The 18,449-nt window shown below is 38.9% G+C and overlaps 1 protein-coding gene across 2 annotated transcripts; it reads left to right on the forward strand.

The window, feature by feature from the left end:
• The first annotated feature begins 1,658 nt into the window (after window positions 1-1,658).
• On the forward strand, window positions 1,659-18,117 carry usp1 (ubiquitin specific peptidase 1). Of its 2 annotated transcripts, none has more exons than XM_061883686.1 (9): window positions 1,659-1,815; window positions 2,548-2,737; window positions 4,615-4,762; window positions 7,530-7,628; window positions 7,705-7,877; window positions 11,428-12,134; window positions 12,218-12,376; window positions 16,777-16,978; window positions 17,047-18,117. In XM_061883686.1, the coding sequence occupies exons 2-9, from the start codon at window positions 2,595-2,597 to the stop codon at window positions 17,720-17,722; spliced, it is 2,307 nt and encodes a 768-aa protein (XP_061739670.1). In that variant the 5' UTR covers window positions 1,659-1,815; window positions 2,548-2,594; the 3' UTR covers window positions 17,723-18,117. The 2 variants fall into 2 exon arrangements, with proteins under 2 accessions (XP_061739670.1, XP_061739671.1); XM_061883687.1 differs by having other exon boundaries at window positions 4,618-4,762.
• The last annotated feature ends 332 nt before the right edge of the window (window positions 18,118-18,449 follow it).

The raw sequence follows: 18,449 nt of genomic DNA on the forward strand, positions 1-18,449 counted from the left end.
CTTGCATGGCAGCTCCCTCCATCAGTGTGTGAATGTGTGTGTGAATGGGTAAATGTAGAAGTAGTGTCAAAGCGCTTTGAGTACCTTGAAGGTAGAAAAGCGCTATACAAGTACAACCCATTTATTTATTTAAATATTTTAAAGTGTGAATGTTGTCTGTCTATCTGTGTTGGCCCTGCGATGAGGTGGCGACTTGTCCAGGGTGTAAAGCCTTCCGCCCGATTGTAGCTGAGATAGGCACCAGCTCCCCCCGCAACCCCAAAAAGGGAATAAGCGGTAGAAATATTGATGGATGGATGAATTAAAAGAATTTAAATTTTAAGAATGATTTCAAGAGGAAGTTGAAATTAAGGAAGAATTTGAAGAAGAAATTTAAAGAACATTTTAAATTTAAATTTAAATATGAATGAAAAAAAATAGTAGAAGCTATAAACAACAGAAGTACAGATTTTTTTTTTTAATTAACTCAATGTTTTCTTTTTCCAGGCCAGGTCACGGGTTTGCCATCATTTCTGTTAAGAATCTACAGGAACAAAATCACTTACAATAGTAGTTTATTTTTTACCCCTTATTCCTACAATCGAAGATCCACCTTTTTGGACATTTAAGACGCGTCTGTATCAAGATTATTGCAGAATACCAAACAGCTCGTCATGTTTTCATTGGAACAGACAGCCGTCCTTTTTCTAATACTGCATTTATTTTTATTCAACATACAGATAGTACATACTGAAAATATACAAACAAATTTAGGTACTTCCAATACATAAAAATATTTCAATCAATAAAAAAGTTGATCAATCAGCAATTTATATTTAATGTTGAATATTTTGAGTATTGAATATTATATTTAATGTTGAATAAAAGGAAAGATACCATTCAATAATATAAAGATAAAAATGAGAATGTATACAAAAAATTGGGTTTATCTATCCGTCCATCAATCTATTTACTAAAACAAATTCGCCCAGTAAGGAAGAGTTTTTTGTTTTTTTTTTACTTTTTACAATCTTGCGCAATTGTAGTATTAATTTTAAACCATTAAATCAATGTGAGAATTTGGGTTTCACTTTAAGAAATCGACTTTTATTTATGAAAAATTTTGCTTGAATCCATCCATCCACCCATCCTTTTTCTACCACTTATTCCCTTTCGATTGCTTGCAACGCAATACTATTAATACTTATGCTATTTTATGTAAAAAAAAAAATTAAAAAAAATCTGCCATCATGGGGGGGATTTTTTTATTTTTTCTGTCATGAAAAAGGGAGGTTTTTTGGGTTGGTGCATTAATTGTGAGTGTATCTTCAGTAATTGTAAGTGTATCTTGTGTTTTTTATGTTGACTTATTAAAAAATAAAAATTATTTAAAAAAAATCTGCAAACCGGTACCAATGGAGCTGGGGCCCGGTATCGGGCCGCAGCCCGGTGGTTGGGGACCACTGGCTTAGAATAAAAGGCTATAGAAAACTCCAAACATGGCTTCTCAAATGATCAAGCCGGACCTGACACAAAATGGTGTCTAATGATACGCCTGATGAAAAGTAGAATAGTGTTCATGTTCTTTAATATGTTCAGCCCATAAATGTAACATTTAAATACTGACATGTTAATATAGTTAACTATCACGATTGCTAGTTATCCTAAGAGGAATATCTGACGTTTCAATTTAGTGCAAGGCACACTGGCGGCGCACAAGTCAGCAGTTTGTCCGATGGAAAAAAGCGCCAAGTTGTGGTGGAGCGTCAATGAAACTGTAAAGGGATTTAAGTCAGAAACTCGAAATATAATTGAGGAATGAATTAAGCTACGACTGTAAGTATGTTACTAATTGTGTAGTTCGCTTCATTTTACAGTGGAGTCGCAAAAACGTGTCTTACAGTTTCGCTTTCTACTTCCGCCTTTAAGCCGAACCGTTTTGACCCAGTTTTGGTTTTGTGCTCATCAAGGCTGCAAAGTCGGCAAATAGAAACACTTTGACATGTCGGCGAGTGTTGTGTCGTCCGCAGTGTGCCGATACATGTGTGCTAAAAAGACCACAGCCACGAAAAACATCGACAACTAACCGACATTAATATAATTTCTTGTTCAGTCAGTAATGTACGTTAGTCATGCGTCTTTGATTGTGTTCTAAGCACAATACCAATGGGTACAAATTTAAAGTCAAATCAAATCAAATGTTTATTGGATTCATCACTATACAGTGTACATCCACGACTAAACTACTACCACAACTTGGTTTACTATTTATAAAATATAATAATGTAGGGTTACCTGGAACTTGCCAGACACTTTTGTTTCCCAACCCTCACGCTTGAATAAATAGGCCTTGATGCCATCTGCGCAGTCTTGGGAGACCGTTTTGCTGTTAGATCGCGTCCAAATTTGCAAAGTGCGCGAAATTGGTGAAATGCTTACAACAATTGCAACTACTTTGTAGTGTCATTCCAACGTACATGAAACGTGGCCTTGTGCGTATTAGTGTTTGTATTTGAAACTTTGATGCAGCAAACTGAAACCCCATTGTTTCTTTATTTTGCCATACAGTGGCGCTGTTGCAACTCCTTGGGGGAAAGCAGCCTCGAACACTGAAGATGCCTGGCCTCCAGGGTGAACATGTATCCTCTCTGGGGAGCCCCATCAAGAGGAATAAACTTTCTCTGAAGTTCTTCCAGAAGAAGGACACGAAGCGTGTTTTGGATTTCTCTGAACCTCAAGCAGATGAAGCCCAGCCAGTGTACATACTTATTATTTTTTTTATATTTATTGTGGTCCTGAGTAGTCCTGAGTTCAATCCCGGGCTCGGGATCTTTCTGTATGGAGTTTGCATGTTCTCCCCGTGACTGCGTGGGTTCCCTCCGGGTACTCCAGCTTCCTCCCACCGCTAAAGACATGCACCTGGGGATAAGTTGATTGGCAATACTAAATTGGCCCTAGTGTGTGGATGTTGTCTGTCAATCTGTGTTGGCCCTGTGATGAGGTGGCAACTTGTCCAGGGTGTACCCCGCCTACCGCCCGAATGCAGCTGAGCTGGGCTCCAGCGACCCCAAAAAGGGACAAGTGGTAGAAATGGATGGATGTTCATTTAAATCAGATGCCTCATCTTGTTATACTCTAGCACTGGACTTATAGATCAGGGGTCACCAACCTTTTTGAAACCAAGAGCTACTTCTTGGGTACTGATTAATGCGAAGGGCTACCAGTTTGATACACACTTAAATAAATTGCCAGAAATAGCCAATTTGCTCAATTTACCTATGTTATTATTAATAATTAATGATATTTATCTTTGTGGAAACCTTGATCATCTTGATGATTTCTCCCAATAAATATATATTTTTGATGACATGTTTTAAATAGCTTAAAATCGAATCTGCACTTTGTTAGAATATATGACAAATTAGACCAAGCTATATTTCTGACAAAAACAAATAATTATTTCTTCTAGATTTTCCAGAACAAACATTTTAAAAGAAATTCAAAAGACTTTGAAATAAGATTTGAATTTGATTGTACAGATTTTGTAGATTTGCCAAAATAATTTTTTTGAATTTTAATCATAAATTTGAAGAATTATTTCACCAAATATTCTTCGTCAAAAAAACAGAAGCTAAAATGAATAATTAAATTAAAATGTATTTATTACTCTTTACAATAAAAAAACTAAATGTACTTGAACATTGATTTAAATTCTCAGTAAAGAAGAGGAAGGAATTTAAAAGGTATAAAGTATGTGTTTAAAAATCCTAAAATCATTTTTAAGGTTGTATTTTTTCTCTAAAATTGTCTTTCTGAAAGTTATAAGAAGCAAAGTAAAACAAATAATTTATTTATTTATTTATTTATTTAAACAAGTGAAGAACAAGTCTTTAAAATATTTTCTTGGATTTTCAAATTCTATTTGAGTTTTTTCTCTCTTAGAATTACAAATGTCGAGCAAAGCGAGACCAGCTTGCTAGTAAATAAATACAATTTAAAAAATAGAGGCAGCTCACTGGTGAGTGCTGTTATTTAATGGTATTTTTAGAACAGGCCAGTGGGCGACTCATCTGGTCCTGACGGGCTACCTGGTGCCCGCGGACACCGTGTTGGTGACCCCTACTATAGATGAATTACGTCTTCAATGGAACATTAATTTTGCAGGTGTCCCCTAATTCCTAACCAGCTCAGTGGCCTTGTGGTTAGACTTAGACTTAGACAAACTTTAATGATCCACGATGGAAATTCTTAGAGTGCCCGCCCTGAGATCGGTAGATCGTGAGTCATACCAAAGACTACCAAAATGGGACCCATTATTATCTCCTTGCTTGGCTCTCAGCATCAAGGGTTGGAATTGGTGGGTTAAATCACCAAAATGCTTCCTGGGCACAGCCACCGCTGCTGCTCACTCATCCCCTCACCTCCCAGGGTGTGAAAAAGGGGATGGGTCAAATGCAGAGGTTAATTTCACCACACCTATGACAATAGGTGTGGTGAAATTCATTGGTACTTTTTAACTTGAATCCACCTGCCTTACATGTCATTGATTGTATGACTATAATGTGTTCATAGATTGTAATGCCTACTGATGTATATATTTTTTTCAGCTCAAAACTTGTCTGTATGTTTGCTCAGCAGCTGTGATCAGGTGGTGCCTGCTCCATCTTCACGCCCTGGCTCTCCTGGCCTCTTCTTGCCACCAAGTGAGAAAAGAGACAACTTGGTGCCGTTCGTGGGCTTCAGCAACGGTGGCAACACCTGCTATTTGAACAGTATTTTACAGGTGAATCACCACATTCAAACTATTGTTTTTACACTGACAATTGTTGTTTTTAACTGCTAATTTGAAGATATTCTCGAGGTGGTCTGAATACTCTAGTCTAAATTATTAATTATATTGTTAAATCAGTCCATTCGGGTACCAACTATGCAAATTCAACCAATCTCTGCACTTTTTTTAGTCTATCAACATCCTTTTTGCCACACAAATTTGTCTGAGTGGCGCTCAAACATAAACACAGAACACATTTCATTGTGTTGACAAATCAGGAAAAGCAACGTGTAACAATACTTACATTTTTTGTTGTTCAAACGGCACAAATGTTTTCCTCCTGCGTAGCTTAGACAAGTTCAGGTTCTCATCTACAGCGCTAAGCTTTCTGGGTAAGGTAGCATTTAAACATTTAACAACACACCAGTGTCATAACTTTCTAGTTTCCATATTTATTAAAACTTTATATATCCAGAGTAAGGTAATTACGAACATACTCTCCCCATTGTGGGATGAATAAAGTTTATCCTAACCAAACATGGTGGAAATGTCTGTTAATAGATACTGCAGTAGCGAAGCAACGGTGCTCGGTACAACCCTGCACGGAACAATCTGCCTTCATTGACCGTGATCTTGTGGGGGTCTGTGAATGGGTCTGTGTTTGTGTGAATGTGTTTGTGTACATGTGTGCGGGTGCGACCGTCTCTGTCCACTGTCGCGAAAGTCAGGCTCTTCGCAACGTAATTGATGTCCAGCTGGAAGTGCAGGCCAGAAGAATGAAATAAAAATATCTCCAACACTAGCATAGAAGTTGAAAGACAACATTGAGAAAAAGCAGCAATTTCAGTGTCAGACTTTAGTTTAATTGACTGCCGAAGCTCACTAGTAATTCAGCCCTGAATGCAGACTCACAGGCAAGCACAGAATGTCTTTGTGACTTAACTACTGTATTGGTCCCGACAGGGAGAATAAACACACCAACTAATTTAAACAGAAAAATAGGCGTTTTTCATATGTAAATATTTTTTGAATCAGACATTGTGTTTGCTCTTATTCAACTCCTCTTATATAACATGTACTAAAAAACAGAACAATTTGCCTTTAATAAAAAAAAATTGTGCTGCTAATAAATTGGATGATATAAAAAAGATAGAAGTCTTCTCACTCATCGTTGCACTGACGTATCCATCAACATTTAATCATAATTAACATAAAACTGTAATCTGTATAAATTGCAGTAACTGTATAAACACAGTTTGTTATAAGTTACAAACATTATTTTACATTGGGATAATCAGTCACCCACCTCTTCCAAAGAGGGACACATTTGTTGTTAGTACTAGGGCTGGGCGATATGGCCTTTTTTCAATATCGCAGTATTTTTAGGCCATATCGCGATGCACGATATCTATCTCGATATTTTGCCTTAGCCTTGAATGAACACTTGATACATATAATCACAGCAGTATGATGATTCTATGTGTCACCATTAAAACATTCTTGTTCATACTTCATTAATATATGCTCATTTTAAACTTTCATGCAGAGAAAGAAATCACAACTAAAAAAGATCACTATTTTTTTCATACTGTGTTGATCTGGAAATATTTGCCTCGGCACTTTGATGGTGTGGGCGTGTGGCACCGAATGGATATGTTAATATGCAAAGTAAGCACTCTTCATTCTCTAGCAGGTGACTTTTCAAATGATGCTACATATTAGCAGTAATGCTACTTTTTGTAGCAACGCTTGTGCCCCACACTTGACAAATTAAAGTTGTCTATTCAACATATTCCCACTTAAAGCCAAACCACCGCCGGACGATGGACCCAATGCTGTTTTTCTAGGGAATGAATTCTTCCTTCATGTGTTACCAGATTTGCACCTTCTCTCGCTCGTATTACCTCTCGCACGGCTGCGCTGGCATCACAGCTAACGTTACCCATGCTGCTCCCTCTCTGCTCCGCGAGGGCGTATACGTATGTGGCGTATGACGTGACAGTATGTGACATATGTAAGAAGGTGCGCTTGCTCTCTGTGAGAATGAGAGACAAGAACGAGCGAGGAGAGCCTGTAGTGTAATGCCAGCAGCTAAAAGCAACTGCGTGAGAACGTATACTCGAATGTCACGATATAGTCATTTCATATATCGCACAGAGACAAACACGCGATATATCAATATATCGCCCAGCCTTAGTTAGTCTACTACCCAGTAGGTGGTAAGTGCACCGGGACAAATGCATTTACTACCTAACTGACACGACCATTTTTTTTTTTTTTTCTGCTTGTGTTCAGTGCTTGTAGACATAGTAAAGTAAGGCTGACAATCGCTCTGCCGTCTACTCGAAATAGGAGAAAGCAGCATCTTCTACTGACTTGTGACTGGACAAACCGTGCTAAACTCAAGCACATGGCAATGTTCAATAATATTTGCATGTTTATAAGGGGTACTTGGTCCGAGCATGCCAATCACATGTCTGCGATAAATTCCAAGTAAATTGTGATGAAACAAAATAATGTGCTTGGATTTGTCTGGGCGAACCCACATCTGAATTTTTAATTGCGTACGCCATTTTCTGGATTTGTCCATATTTCGTAGGAAAAAAAACATGCAACTGTTGGTACTGTACTGACAACAAGCTACATTTGCAATCAGTCCCATTGTAATGCAATTAGTGCCAAATCTATATGAGGCAGCTACAAGTAAATGAATATATGCAAAACACTGCCAGGCTGTCAGTGACAACAAAAAGGCCTTAATGTCTTTTTGCTCCTGTAGGTACTCTATCATTGTCCAGGCCTAAAGGAAGGTATCAAGTCATTGTACAATTTGTCAAAAAGGAACTCTAAACTTGGTGAAGAGATTAAATCTGAAGAGGTGAGTACCTTAGTCCATCAGGACAAGTCACCTGTCACAATCGCCATGACAAAGCAACTGTCATTCTCATTTGTAGCATTTAGAGGGTACTGCTGAACCTTCCTCACCGGCACACATTGAGATCATTGGAAGCTTTCACAGTCTGATAACCTCAGTGGAGCAGGTACAGGCCAAATTCCTGCTGAGTCCAGAAAGCTTCAGTGAGAGAGAGCTTGACACGTCACCTCGCAAACTTCTTCACACGCTCAGGTAACATCGCTGTAAATGTTCATCCCTTGAGTGTTTTGCTTTCAAGGCCATTGCCAATTAATGCCTTTTAATCTAGATCACAAACGCGGATACTCCCTGGCTAACAAGCTAGCAGTGAATTATGTATCTCCATACACAATATGGAGCCGCTCCATTAAGCTTATATTATTCACCTGCATTACGGTAAAAAAAACTGCATTTCTTAGTATCATTATCAAGTATAATTATCGCTGGAGGACAAGGTGATACATGTTATACATCGAAACAAAGCCAGGAACAAGCATATAGTTAAAATAACCTTGCTTAAATAACAACAAGAAATACGTGCTTAGTAAACTTTAAGAAGTCTAGATGGAACAGTGTTACAGCAGAACATAAGCAGTTATTAACAGGAAATTAACTAGTAGATTATTAAGAGCATAGAGAATAATGTAACAACTGTTGATGTGTCAGCAAAGTCACAGTCAGTCCATGACCAAAAGAGTAGGGTTGGATCATCCATAAATTGATAGTGTTGATATCAAGGGTAGTGTATGATCGATACTAGAGTGATCGGCTTGATATGTTTATTTACTCAATCACATTTTATTATTTTTTTGTTAATGTTTTTGTACTATTGACTTTGTTTTGTTCAAACAATTAGATATAGGTAGTACTTTATTGATTTCTTCAGTACTTTATTGATTCCTTCAGGAAAATTAAAATTCTAGCTCCAGTGTACAGAGTTGAACTCAATTTAAAAAATAAAAAGTAAATAATGGGGGTTTAAATGGAAACAAAATAGGGAAATATTAAAATAGGGAATATAAATGAAAAGCAATAATGGGAATAAAAATATAACAGTAATATAAGAATATAACATGAGAAACTAGGCAGTAGTGACCATGTTATGAAAAATGGTCACTATACTATACTATGTGTAATAAGAGATAATAGGGAACTAGTTTGAAGTTTATGTTGATATTTTTTAAGCTGTCAATAACACTCACCATGAATACATTGAAAAATGTTCAGTTAGTACAACAGATTGGTATTGGTATTCAGGGTTTCTTCTGTACTACAAATATACCTGTGGTGGTGGGGGCGTGGTTATGGGTGTAATCACCATGACGTCGTCGAATAATTTGCGTAATCTGCTATGATGATTTTCATTTAAAAAAGGTTGCTGTTGTTTTTTTACAATTGACTCTCCTTAGTTTTATCCTGGGTTTTGACTCCTGTGCAACACTTTAGAAAACGATAAAAGTTTGACTAAATGTGCTATATAAATGAAGTCGATTGGATTGGATATAAAGGCTAAAAATGTATAAATGTATTTCAAATCAAATCTGTTCTTATTAACAAGTAATAAGATATATTTGGTTACCTTTTTTCTATATTTTCAACTGTTGTTGCTTGTTGTACAATGTACTTTGAAAATGTTTCAAGTGTAATTCTTGAGACTTTTAATGGCCTTTTTTAATTTAAACTACTCACAACAAATATCTTACAATGTTATTATAAAATGTACTTGTGCTTAGAGACTTTAAACTTCTGTCCCTCTGTGTTCCTGACTATAGAGGCGTGCTACAGCAAGCATGACGTCACACGCTTAGCGCTGGTCTAGTTAACTTCCTCTTATGAGCCGCCACTGTCTTCTTACTATTTGCACATTTTGTAGCTCACTTCCCAAGGGTATATCTGGTTACGTCCACATTGCAGACATGCTGACAACGCTCCAGACAATGGTGTGCGTCTCGTTTACATCCGTGTTCGGCAGCACTGTTTATGGTAATTAAAAGTCTTGTTTTTGGCGGTTGGCTTTTCGGTACATTAGCTGTCAATAGTGCGCAAATAGGAGGCTGTTTATACATACATTCAAACTAGGGTTACAAAATTCTGGGAATATTCTAAGTTGAAAACTTTCCATGGGAATTAACGGGAATTAATGAGAATAAACATTGAATGCAACATGCTCGATCTTGCAGCATTAATATTAGCTAAAACAACCAGATTTAATGCAAATTCAGTTCAATTTCAACCTTTCATTGTGCATTCTTCCATCACATGTGCAGTGCATTCTTCTATCACATGCACAGATAATTCCCAGTATGCTACACACTACAGCAGGGCTATAGAGGCCACGCTAGTATTTGAGCTAGGACTGGGCGATATATATCGATATACGCGATATATCGCGGGTTTGTCTCTGTGCGATATAGAAAATTACTATATCGTGATATTCGAGTATACGTTCTCATGCAGTTGCTCTTAGTTGCGGGCATTGCACTACAGGCTCTTCCCACTCCTTCTTGTGTCACCTCACAGACAATAAGTGCACCTTCTTACATACGTCACATACTGTCACGTCATACGTCACATACGTATACGCCCTCGTGGAGCAGAGAGGTAGCAGCATGGGTAACGTTCGCTGTGATGCTAGCGGAGCGGTGCGAGTGGTAATACGAGTGAAAGAAGGTGCAAATCTGATAACAAATGAAGGAAGAATTAATTCAGAAGAAAAACAGCAGGGGGTCCATCGTCTGGCGGTGGTTCGGCTTCAAGCGAGAAAATGTCGAATAGACTACTTTAATTTGTCAAGTGTGGGGCACAAGCGTTGCTACCAAAAGTAGCATTACTGCTAATATGTAGCATCATTTGAAAAGTCACCTACTAGAGAATGAAAGGGGCTATTGCTATTTGATTTCCTATTATGCAGTTTATTTTTATTTGACAGTTATTGAAATATCTTGTGTGACATCATGCACAAAAGTGCACTTTATTTGTTTTAAACTATTGTAGTGGCATTCTGTACAAAAAGTGCACTTAAATTTAGTGTTGTTTTGATATGTCATCTTAGTGACATCATGCACAGAAGTGCACTAATAGCTTGTTTTAAAATGTCTCTAACAATCTTGCACTTTCAGTTTTGGAAATGACATGAATGTTTGTGGCACTGCTTAATAATTGTTTAAAAAATACAGTTTTGGTCAATTGACTTAGTTGTGATTTCCCTCTCTGCATGAAAGTTTAAAATGAGCATATACTATTGCAGTATGAACAACAATGTTTTAATGTAGACATATAGAATCATCATACTGCTGGCTAAGGCAAAATACCGCGATTTATATCGTCTATCGCGATATGGCCTAAGAATATCGAGATATTAAAAAAAGGCCATATCGCCCAGCCCTAGTTTTTCCCATGTTTACAAACACACTGTCCATGCCTGAATGGCCAAGAATGAGGAAGTGTTGTTATTGTCCTGCAGGGAAGCGGGGACTCTCGACACAAAATGTGGACACGGTAGCTAAAACCTGTTGGAATTGTGTGATTTGTTATCATAGGTTTGGTAATAAAAGTTAAAAACCCAACTATTTGTCAAGGTGTGGCGATAATAGAAATATAGTGGCGGTCCGCCGCATTAAGGGAAAACCCTTGTATTGGCTGATCTCATTCATAAATTATTAATTTCAGAATCAACAGTAGAAAACCGTGACTGGAACATCCCTACATTTTTAACATAATTGTTATGTGCTTCGACTGATTTATTTGCTTACATTTCTTGCAGGCAACTGAACCCAATGTATGAAGGCTATCTTCAGCATGATGCCCAAGAGGTTCTGCAATGCATTCTAGGCTACATCCAAGAGGCCTGCATCACCATACGGAAGGAGCACAAGATGGAGAAGCAGGAGGATGTTGATGTGACTAAGGTCCAAGTCGAAAATGGCACCCCTCTTAGTTCACACAATTCTGAACTGGATAGAAGCACAGAAGATGAAGGTCAAGTGAATGGAAAGAGGAAGAGCGATACGGACCTGGGAAATGCCAAAAAGAAGCCAAAATCTGTTAAATCTGCCAGATCTAGTGCTGAAGAGGAGCACGCAGTGAGTGCACCTGTCACCCGTTCCAAAAGGAAGTCTTTTTGCGACATCACCCAGGACAACACGAATGGCAAAGATGGAGATGAAGGAAAGGGAGACAAGGAAATAAAAGTAAAAGAGGAGGAAGATGTAGGCAGTGATGATGAGAAAACTTCTAACGAGGCTGACGGGAAAAAGAAGCGGAGTAAATTGAGCTGGCTGAGACCAGTTAGGAAACAACCCAGCATCATGTCGATGTTTCGCACTGTGGGGAAGCTCACCACCTCCTTTGGAAAGAAGGTGGAGCAAGAGAACAATGTGACCGAGGACAAGCAAACCAAAGATAAGTCAGAAGATGATCAGGAGATCGTCCCTAAAAACATAAACAGTGTAGAGAAAGAATCACATGAAGGTATGACATTAGTAACATTTGGGGCATCTTCACATATAATATGACATAACCTGGACCTCCTTTTTGGTTGTGTTGCCTTGCAGACGGTCTGGACCTGTTGGAGCGCTTGTTCCAAGGCCAGCTGGTCTTACGCACTCGTTGTCTGGAGTGTGAGAGCTTCACCGAAAGGCGAGAGGACTTCCAGGACATCAGTGTCCCCGTGCTGGATGAGCAACCCAGCAGCCCAGACGATCTCTCTTCAGGTGAGGCTTTAAACAACAAACTGTTGAATCCGCACCACGGCCACTTTTCCACCCACCAAAAGAGTTCAGTCTAGTAAACATGGAGTTGTTGTGCGACAGCGACATTATTGCGTAACCTGTCAGTGACTTGAATACAATTGAGAGTTAAATAATGTGATGTAATGTAAATTAATGGGGAAAAAAGACAAATACATACTAGGGATGTAATGATATCAAAATCTCACGATACGCTATTATCACAGGTTTAAGGTCATGTTAAGATATTATTGCAGTAATGTATGAAAAAGATGACTTGAAAAATATGCCTTAGTCTGAAAAATTAAGTCTTATGTTAAGGATTAACACACCTACTGTAAATAAACACAAACCTAATTCTCAAATATTGTAATCATATTTATTACTACCAAGAGGTTTGTCCAAAGTGCAAAGAACAGTGAGGGAAAAAGTGTTTGAAATAACAAGCAAACATAAAAAAACTTTGTGTTTTTAAACTGACATGTTAGACGAAAACCTGATTAAAAAGACTCACAAGTTGATGTTTGGCTTGTATTACTTATTGTTTTTGCTTCAATAATATTTTCCAGGTGATGATTAATCAAGTGACTTCTTAAGTCGCTTTTATTTCCGGATCTGCAGCGTAGGCGGCCGTGGTCTAGCAATATCTCCAAACTGTATTTTGCATGTACGTCACGTTTTCTCCTCTTTTAATTTCTATGACTTTGATGTCAAAATTTAAAGTTTGTAAGAGGATCCGATCGCTTGCTAGAGCTTTTTAGTCTGATCCTCTGTGTTTCCTGCCGTATTTTTACTGAGCTGCGCCGCGCAGGGGATTATGGAAGATGTGGTTTGCTTCTCAGATCGGCTCACTCAATAGTGGCAAAAAAAAAATCGTACTATGGTGGGAGTAGTCCTAGTTCCCATTTACCGTCACTCGTTATGGCATTATTGTGAGAATGTTGAAACCGTGATACTGCAGTATTTACAATACCGTTACATCCCTAATACATACACTAATAATAATAAGGCACCTTCAAGGTTCATAGTTTTATTCGTCACATGCAGAGTGCACCACAGTGAAATGCTTTTTCCCATGGTCTTCAGATATTGCGTACAGTAGGATCCAAACACTAGTTGCAGAATTCAATACACTAAATACAAAAAATACAAACATATGAATAGCTGTGGTGTACATTAATTACAAGACAATAAGTTGCACAATAAGTCACAGTAGTTATGGTAGAAGTATCAGTACAAGTTGAAGTACAGTAGTCAAATAAAGTACCAGTGCAATATCAAATAGTACAACAGTATATACAGTATAGGAAGCAACAAATATTAGGTGTCAACAGTTCTTTGGCAGTTGAGTAGTGAGGAACAAAGGTAATGGAACAGTATGACTTCTTTATACTCTTGTTTTTACATTATTTAAGGTCAATGAATGAAGTGTATTGTAGTCCCGTAATTACAGTGGTAGGTAAAGTGATCTTGTGCGTGCGGTTTTGTGCAATTGTGACAAGTGTTAATCAGCGGTGCAGTTGGGCAGTCTGATGGCTCGGGGATAGAAGCTCCTCCTGAGTCTCTCCGTGTTGGCCATGAGACTCCGGTAGCCCTTGCTTGATTGCATCAGTGAGACGAGGCAGTTGCTTGGGTGGCTAGAGTCCCTCACAATCCTCTTGGCCTTGGATCACACCGCCAGGTGTAGATTTTGCAGATGGTTGGGAGCACACCTCCGATGGTTCGCTCGGCTGATCTGGCCACTCTCTGCAGTCTGTTGCGGTCGTGTGCGGTGCTATTCCCAAACCAGGAGGTGTTGTTTCCAGTCATGACACTCTCTGTTGTGCATGAGTAGAAGTTTCTGAGGATCTTGTGGTTCCTTAGTCTCTTGAGGAAGTAGAGACGCTGTCTTGCGTTTTCCACCACTTTGTCTGTGTGGTCCAGGACAGGTCTTCTGATATTGTCACTCCGATGTATTTGAAGTTGATCAGTCTCTCGACCGGCAGCCCGTCTATGCCGAGTGGACTGTAGTTCCTTTCCCCCCCGTCTCCTAAAATCCACTATGATCTCCTTGGTCTTGCTGACGTTCAGGGCGAAGTGGTTCTCCTGATACCATAGTGCCAGGTTCTTGACTTCACTCAGGTAGGCCGTCTCATCGTTTCCGGAGATCAGGCCCACCACAGCTGTGTCGTAAGCAAAGTTCACAATGGAGTTGGTGTTTTTAGCCACACAGTGTGTAGAGTGAATAGAGGAGGGGACTCGGAACACAGCCCCGGGGGGCACCGGTGTTGAGGATAATAGGTGCGGTTCCCTGCTCTCACCACTTGTGGTCTGCCTGTCAGGAAATTCAGGACCTACTGACAGAGGGTTTAGTTCAAGCCCAGGTCCTTGAGCTTGATGACAAGTTTGGATTGGACTATGGTGTTGAATGCTGAACTTTAGTCTATGAACAGCATTCTCACATAGTTCCCCTTTTGTCCAGGTGTGTCGTTATTATGTGCGATTGCATCTTCGGTTGACCTGTTTGAGCGGTAGGCAAATTGCAGGGGGTCTATAGTGGGGGGGCTCCTTCATTGCTGTGTGTGATGCAGCAGCTGTTAGTAGAGCTGCGCACATTTTTCTCATTCGCTGTATACTTTTAGTGCGTCTCTCTCCAATATTGTCCACACCTGTTGCCATCTAAATACAGCAGTGCGCTCACGATGGGAAGCGAGGGAATGTGACGTTAAACCAAGCGCTTGGCTCAGTTTACGTCGAGGGGAAATCTCCGCAGCAAAGTCCGTGTAGTTAGTCCGCCATGATTGTGAAGCCAAGTGACGCTAGGGCCTGACTTCGTGTTGCAGAAAATGCATTAAAAAATGTTTTTTTCGGTAATTAAAAAATTAGACAGTTTTACTCACCGTCTGGAATTTTATTGCAAATGCTCATTATACCGTTTACTGTTACATCCCTTGTCCATTAACAAGTAAAAAGTCAAGGGCGGTCATGGCATGTTTTTGCCGCAGATGTTGGTCAATTCTTTGGGCATCGCGGCAATGACAAGGGTTGTCCTGGTTAAATTGGAGCCCTGCTGATGTGTATCATTCTTTTTGTCAACAAACTGCAGTGTGTCTGCTAACTGGAATCATGCTTTAGGTCAGGGGTCACCAACGTGGTGCCCGCGGGCACCAGGTAGCTCGTAAGGACCAGATGAGTAGCCCGCTGGCCTGTTCTAAAAATAGCTCAAATAGCAGCACTTACCAGTGAGCTTCCTCTATTTCTTGCTTTGCTCAACATTTTTAGTTCTAGGAGAGACAAAACTCAAATAGAATTTGAAAATCCAAGAAAATAGTTTAAAGGCTTGGTCTTCACTTGTTTGAATAAATTCATTAATTTTTTTATTTTGCTTCTTATAACTTTCAGAAAGACAATTTTTAGAGAAAAAATACAACCTTAAAAATGATTTTAGGATTTTAAACACATATACCTTAATACCTTCTAAATTCCTTCCTATTCTTTCCTGACAATTTAAATCGATGTTCAAGTATTTATATTTTTTTATTGTAAAGAATAATAAATACATTTTAATTTAATTCTTCATTTTAGCTTCTGTTTTTTTGATGAAGATTATTTTTGAAATATTTCTTCAAATTTATGATTAAAATTCCCAAAAATTATCCTGGCAAATATAGAAAATCTGTAGAATCAAATTTAAATCTTATTTCATTTTTGTTCTGGAATATCTAGAAGAAATAATGTTTTGTCTTTGTTAGAAATATAGGTTGGTCCAATTTGTTTTATATTCTAACAAAGTGCAGAATGGATTTAAGCCTATTTAAAACATGTCATCAAAATTTTAAAATTAATCTTAATCAGGAAAAATTACTAATGATGTTACATGAATTTTTTTAATTTTTTCAAAAAGATTCGAATTAACTAGTTTTTTTCTTCATTTTTTTTGGTTGAATTTAGAATTTTAAAGAGTCGAAATTGAAGATAAACTATGTTTCAAAATTTAATTTTCTTTTTTTTCGTGTTTTCTCTTTTAAATCGTTCAATTAAGTGTTTTTTTCATCATTTATTCTTGAACAAAAAACCTTCCGTAAAAGGAAAAAAAATGTGCGACAGAATGACAGACAGAAATACCCATTTTTTTATTTATACAGATTTATTTATTAAAGGTAAATTGAGCAGATTGGCTATTTCTGGCAATTTATTTAAGTGTCTATCAAACTGGTTGCCCGTCACATGAATCAGTATCCAAGAAGTAGCTCTTGGTTTCAAAAAGGTTGGTGACTCCTGACTTAGGTGGTTTACATGTGGGTTCAGTTTGATCACCTTCATGTAGTTTGTCAGATTATTGAATATAATAAGTCCCAACAACTGGTCCCCTGACTTACGCCTTTCTTATTTCTTTGTCTCCGCAGTTTCTCCATACCCCAAATTAGAGCAGAAAACCTTGAAATGGTCTATTGCACAGTTTGCGTCGGTGGAGCGCATCGTGGGAGAAGACAAGTACTTCTGTGACACGTGTCATCACTACGCCGAAGCTGAAAGGAGTCTTCTGTTTGACAAAACGCCCGACGTCATCACTATTCACCTGAAGCGCTTCTCCGCCAACAATCTGGAGTGAGTTGCCAAGCTCATCTCATTTGACTGACAAAGTAACATTTGCTTTTACTTGTCTTTTCTTCCAGACTGGACCCCTATGCAGGTCTGTCCAAGGTCAACACTCCCTTGCAGACGCCGCTGACTTTGTCTCTGGAGGAGTGGTGCACACCTCAATCTTCCAGCAAAGGCCACCACTACCAGCTCTTTGCCGTGGTCATGCACAGCGGCGTGTCCATCAGCAGCGGCCATTACACCGCCTACGTCCGCATGAGTGGCCTGGAGGACGCCAAGCTCTGGCTGCAAGACAGGAAGGAGACGGAAGAGGAGGAGGCGAAGGACTATGATGACGGCGAAGTTTCTGTCAAGCAGAATGCAAAAGAGCAGCCGGCGCCGAGCTTGGCGTGCAGCAAACCAGCAAGTAAAAAGCTTCCCGAGGGTGGCGTCGGACTCTTGGGAGGTCAGCGGAGTTCAGTGGACAGCGTGAGAGAAGCGCCCAAACAGAGAAAAACTCTAAACCGCAATGCAGAAGCAGGAGATGGGCCTTTGACTTCCTGTGAGGGTTTGGAGGCCTCGGAGCAGCAAGCTTTGAACAACCTCCTGGAGTACGAAGGAAAATGGCTGCTCTTCGACGACTCAGAGGTGCGCTTGTTTCAGGAGGAAGATGTCCTGCAAGCTTGTTCTCACCAGAGTTGCTCGTCTTCAACGCCGTATCTGCTCTTCTACAAGAGAGTACACGCTGACACCACGCCACCTTCACCATAAGATAAGTACTATTAATAGTATTATGGAGCACATGGCTTCTGTAGCACTCATTTGTGCAACACCAACTCATATGACAAACAATGAAGGTTTTGTGCCACAAGCAAACCTTTTCAACAAGTTTTTTTTCCTCAACCTTTTTTTGTTTGGACTTCTACCAATTGACTTAAAAGTGGAGTTATTGAAAGTGCTGCACTTGCTTCTAAATCATGTTGATCATCGAGTCTAAAACCAAACAACACATGGACATGACAATTTACTCCTCTGCTGTTTTTAACAAGCTCAGTCATGACTCAAATGTTTTGTGTAATGTGTGCATTTCACAATGTAAACAAAACTGTATCAGATCTTGAGTGGACCAGAATATGAAATAAACTTTTAGTTCACTTTCTCACACATTTCCTGAAGATGCAATTTGTTGTTAAAACTATGATAGTTAATGTTTTCTCTGGTAAGACAAACATATCTGTTTCCATTATTCATCTGTTCTGGATAAATAACCCAATTGGAAACACCACAGTCGTCCTGCGCTACATCCCATTCACATCGCAGATTTGTAGCGCAAATAAAAAATAAAAAAAAAGGCAAAGCATATTTTACAAATTCTTTGGGTCATAAATTAAGCATTATCAAGCATAGAATGGCTCAATTAGTATTGGCCATTAGATACCAAACCAGTCAGTGTGCTGGTCAGTATTGTGGCCAATGATTGGCTCAACCTCAGGAAATA

Source organism: Nerophis ophidion, linkage group LG22, assembly GCF_033978795.1.
Source record: "Nerophis ophidion isolate RoL-2023_Sa linkage group LG22, RoL_Noph_v1.0, whole genome shotgun sequence".
NCBI classification, from domain to species: domain Eukaryota; kingdom Metazoa; phylum Chordata; class Actinopteri; order Syngnathiformes; family Syngnathidae; genus Nerophis; species Nerophis ophidion.

Bases quoted from the DNA above. Each gene is read 5' to 3' on its own strand.
- usp1 (XM_061883686.1), top strand. From the start codon at position 2,595: ATGCCTGGCCTCCAGGGTGAACATGTATCCTCTCTGGGGAGCCCCATC. The intron at 2,738-4,614 runs GTACATACTTAT...ATGTTTGCTCAG, and splicing joins GCAGATGAAGCCCAGCCAGT to CAGCTGTGATCAGGTGGTGC. The intron at 7,629-7,704 runs GTGAGTACCTTA...TCTCATTTGTAG, and splicing joins AAGAGATTAAATCTGAAGAG to CATTTAGAGGGTACTGCTGA.